At 47.7% G+C, this 4,550-nt stretch overlaps 1 protein-coding gene across 1 annotated transcript; it reads right to left on the bottom strand.

Moving 5' to 3' along the window:
• Nucleotides 1-1,054: 1,054 nt before the first annotated feature.
• LOC124686628 lies at nucleotides 1,055-3,898 on the bottom strand. Its single transcript, XM_047220542.1, has 10 exons — nucleotides 3,305-3,898; nucleotides 3,113-3,210; nucleotides 2,979-3,024; nucleotides 2,736-2,818; nucleotides 2,527-2,588; nucleotides 2,052-2,113; nucleotides 1,839-1,898; nucleotides 1,718-1,750; nucleotides 1,546-1,611; nucleotides 1,055-1,432 (listed from the first exon to the last, which is right to left on the bottom strand). The coding sequence occupies exons 1-10, from the start codon at nucleotides 3,896-3,898 to the stop codon at nucleotides 1,376-1,378; spliced, it is 1,161 nt and encodes a 386-aa protein (XP_047076498.1). The 3' UTR covers nucleotides 1,055-1,375.
• Between the last annotated feature and the right edge of the window lie 652 nt (nucleotides 3,899-4,550).

The raw sequence follows: 4,550 nt of genomic DNA, 5'->3' as shown, positions 1-4,550 counted from the left end.
AGCATAAGTTGTTGGTTGGTGCACATAGGTGAACCTTAGTATATAGGCTTTGGGCTTAATAAAGTAGACGCTAGTTTTATTCCGTATTTATTAAGCCCATCTCGTAAAGGTTTTAAACCGCCTATTCACCCCCCTCCCTCTAGGCGACATTCGTGTCCTTTCACTTGCAACGTAGGAGTTGTCGTCGGACCGCAGGGTTAGGTGCATTGTTGTTATAAAAGCGACAAGCAAATAACGTAGAACGATAGAGGAAAACGCAGCGGAGACACAAGATTTAACGTGGAAAACCCATTCCAACACAGAAGGGGGGAAAACCATGAACGCCAGCCAACAAATATTTCACTATATCATGCAGTGGCGGACCTATGTTGAAACAAAACAGAGCCATGGCCCGCCCAGCTCAGCCCAAATCATTGAAGAGTGGGAAGAAAAATTGGTCCAAAAATGCAAAAGTATATGGTCTTCTTTGGGCTGGCCCGCCCAACAATTGTGATGTAGTTCCGCTACTGATATCAGGAGATCTTTACAAACGCCGTGGATTATCTTATAATCTGATAAACCCTAGTCGTAGGCGGTACCAATGATCCGTACCGGCTTGGACTGAAACGTAGCGGAATCTAAAGTTAGTCTCCCTCCCTCTAGTATATTTTGGATAACAATATAACAATTGTCAGATGTGAGGATTGCGGTATCTGGAAACGGATGGAGAGATTGATGGATGGAGATATATACCTGCAAGTCTTGCCGGAGAGGAAGTCGAGTGGTTTGGCTCGAGGATGTCAGCGACGACATTGGTGAAGCCTGATACCAGAGTCTATGATGTTCTCCATGAATAAGTTCTGTGTGTCTGTCTGTAATCACGGTTTGTAAGCAATATACAATACGTCGCGGGGTAGCAGTTTTACAAGCAACTTAACCTATACTGGAGAAAGTGGTAATAGTAAAACCAAAGAGGATTCAAATCGGCTTTTGGGTTTTTTTTTAGCCTGAATCATATTCATCAGATCAGAGACCGACCAACCTTGTCTAAAGGATACGCCACAGAGAATTTGGATTCAGGGATGGATCTCCATAAGAGAGACCAGAAACTCGATCCATTTATGATTTATCAATCTCTTCACATCACAGGCAAATACCAACGCGGATGTTGCTCATTCCATGGCCATCCCATACTAGTTCAAACAAATTTAGGCCCCTAACCTTCTTCACCTACACTCCACTCCCTCTACACACACATTATGCTAGCTTACATTACAGCACCAACATATATGTATTGCTACCACAAAAATACTCTCTACCTGTAACACATTCTCCAAAATCCCGTCACAAACTTGTATTCATTTCACTTCCTGTCCTCTCATCATGCACGGAAGTATCAGCTGACATCGTCGTCGCCGTGCAGTATTGACTCTAGGAGGGCCTCTTCCTCCTCCTGCAGAGAACCAACAAAAACCAGACCCCAAAACAGCTATAATCAGTACACAATCTCATCAATAACCAACAATATGGTAAAGCTAATTAGAATGGAACTCATCGCTGGCTTACCACTAAAGCCGTGAATTCCGTCTCTTCGTCAATGGCGCTCACGATGTTGGGGTCGTCCATGAGATCCTGTTCACAGACACCATGGGCAAGTAAGCATATATTTTCTGTGGTTCAAAATGCAAAGTGCCTCGACATAGTTCGGGTTATACGAATGAATGGTGGCAGTGCTTACATCCTCAGCGATGCGTAGCACACCTTCTTTGTCCTGCAGAAAGACATGTCAGTGCATCATGTGCAACTTCTTTCATTAAAGTGTTCAGAAGAATTAATATATCCAAGAACAACCAACAAACCTTGACTGCGACAAATAGAAGAGGATCGACTGGTGTATAGATCATATAGTGTGCACCGTCCTGCAATTCAGTACGAGCAGTCACAAACATGCTAATTAGTGAAACACCAAGGTTATGTCAACTATTCTGGGAAAGGCAAATAATGGCATCTGTCAAACTTTGATTATTTGATCACAGTCATGACAAAAGAAGATAAGGAATCAAGTTGCTCACCAAATTGAAGTTGCAAATCTCTACACCTTCAAAAGGTGCCTCGCCGCTACCACCACTAGAATCTGCACTTTTATATGAGAAATCAAAGAATAACGATAGAAGCATATCAAATAAGAGATATGCATACTTTTGAAGAGATGTTGCATATGCTACTACTACAGGATCATTTCTTACACTTTCGGTGGTGGATATAAGTTATGGTATAGACCTTACCTTTGTAAACATCATCTTTTTGAAGAAAAAAAATGTATAACAAGTTTCTACTCTACACATGTAAAGTCCAAATGGTACAGTAGGTGGGATCATATTGATGGGTATAATAAATCTATCAAAGATCTGCATACTGGTAAAATTTTCCTTTTTTACCATGCGAAATTTTATATCTTATTCATAGTGAGAAGATACCATGGAAACATTTTTCTACAAGCAGGAGCCTGTTTTTTGGGATTAGTGACAGACTAGTGCTTTTGGTTACCATGGAATTCTTGAATTGCATCCTCAGGAAAACAGAAGCCACCTCGTGCTGTATAGCAGAATCTGAAACAGAGGGCAAGAGATACAATGTCAGGTGTGTCACATAAGCAATGAACATGGTTTAAGTGCACACTGTACTCATAACGCCTTATCCCAGTTCAATTAAAAAGGTGGAAGCTTGCATATATATGGTGTTTCTGTGATCCTTACCCACTTTCAACAAAATGCATATGCACTCTAGCAAGGGCATACGCAACAGATGGAATGATCTGCTTAATCTGGTCATCGTCAACCTACAAAAGTAACTGTGCATCAGGCAGCCAAAAAGGTAGAGCACGGCATTTGTTTCTGAAAAATAACAGCGTAATTTGTAGCATCAACTGCAGGTACGATTTCACTACAAACAAGCTGTGTGCTCGATGGAATTGAAAATGCAGGGAATCGGAGACGCACAGCAATCCAGCCACTGAAGTTTGTGCTCTTGAGCACCTGAACAGGCCTGAAAGAAGGAACTGAGACTCAAACAAAGAGAAAGAAGAGGGGAATCGCTTGCGAACATTCCAACAACATATAGTGTGTTTGGTTACATGTCAACTGGGCACAGAAGCAAGCACTCGTGGTCTTGCGTGCTACTGAACACCCTCCGGATTATGCACTCCAGTGGACGGTTGTTCGCGTCATCCATCTGCAGAGAGTTAACAATGGGGAGAATGGTCAGCGCACAAATTCGCAAGACACCATGGATTAGCTAGGACGAAACTGGATGTGGTGCAACTGACGATGGTGACGATGCGCTTGGAGGCGGCGGCTATGCACCTGCCCTGGTCGTCCAGAACGAAGCCAGCGGGCGGCTTGGGCATGCCGCTGCCCGACCGTGTCCCCCCGGCGAACCTACTCTCCCCCTCCTCCTCCTCATCGTCGTCGTAGTCCCTGTACCCCGCCTCGTCGTCGAAATCCTCCTGTCGCCGCATAGAGACGGCTGAGCGGGCCGTCTCGGCGCGTGGCGGTCCCCTGGGCGGCGAGCGGCCAGGCGAGTCCCTGGGCGGTGGCGGCCGGCCAGGTGCGCCCCTGGGCGGCGCGCGACCGTGTTGGCGGGTGGGCGCGCCAGGAGGGCCACGATTCCTGGGTGGACCTCCTCCGTAGGCACCCTGGTCTTCGTCGTCGTCGTGAAGCCTTGGCGGCGGCCCGCGGCGGCGGTTCTGCGGGGGAGGGCCCCTGTTCCTGGGCGGCGGCCGGGAGCGTTGCTGCCGCGGCGGGGCTGCGCGGACGGAGACGGAACGCCGCCGCGGAAGCCCGGCGCCACCCGACTGTGGGCTGCCGAGCTGGGACACGCGGGGGAAGGCAGTCCCCATGGCCATTGCCAAAGCCGCCATATCCTTTTTGCTCGACAGGTAGAAGACGAGATATAGTGAGAAAATTCCCGTTAAAAAACAGAACAAGATAAAGTGAGAGACATCAGCTGACCAGTGACAGCAGAGCCCATGGGCCTACTTTGAGCCCGAGCTGTAGACGCTATTTTGACGAAAATAACCTTTGCGCGAAGAAAAACACGGAATGACTCTCTGCCCAAACTATTTTATTGGACTAACTCTTTTATGTGGCGTCCTTTTCATCAATGCCACATTTGTCTGTGTGGCGCCATGCGAACATCGGCACACATCCAGACCGACATGACGCGATCGACGCTGCACGCCGTGGACTAGCCAACGTGGCAGGATGTGTGGCAGATCTGTCGAATTCATGGACAATTTGGTGGGGGCGGAGGAGAGGCGGCCGGAGGCGACGGTTCTGTGTCTCCAAAGAAGAAAAGAAGAGGGAAGAAGAAGAGGCTCGAGCTAGGGGTGGCTCGGGCGCCACACATAACCACTTTGGTGGCCCGAGCCTCTTCTTCTTCCCTCTTCTTTTCTTCTCTGGATACACAGAACCGCCGCCGCCGGCCGCCTCTCCTCCGCCCCCACCAAATCGTCCATGAATTCGACAGATCTGACAGGCCAAATCCTTCCCCATCCATTCCTCAAGGTATTC

The sequence above is a fragment of the Lolium rigidum genome, chromosome 1 (genome assembly GCF_022539505.1).
Source record: "Lolium rigidum isolate FL_2022 chromosome 1, APGP_CSIRO_Lrig_0.1, whole genome shotgun sequence".
NCBI lineage: Eukaryota > Viridiplantae > Streptophyta > Magnoliopsida > Poales > Poaceae > Lolium > Lolium rigidum.
Note: the sequence above shows the minus strand (reverse complement) of the source record. Positions and strands in the feature narration are given on the sequence as shown.

Coding starts and splice junctions, on each gene's coding strand:
- LOC124686628 (XM_047220542.1), bottom strand. CDS start 3,898: ATGGCGGCTTTGGCAATGGCCATGGGGACTGCCTTCCCCCGCGTGTCC. Junction 2,819..2,978: donor ACTTCAGTGGCTGGATTGCT/GTGCGTCTCCGA, acceptor TTACTTTTGTAG/GTTGACGATGACCAGATTAA. Junction 1,612..1,717: donor TGCTACGCATCGCTGAGGAT/GTAAGCACTGCC, acceptor GTCTGTGAACAG/GATCTCATGGACGACCCCAA.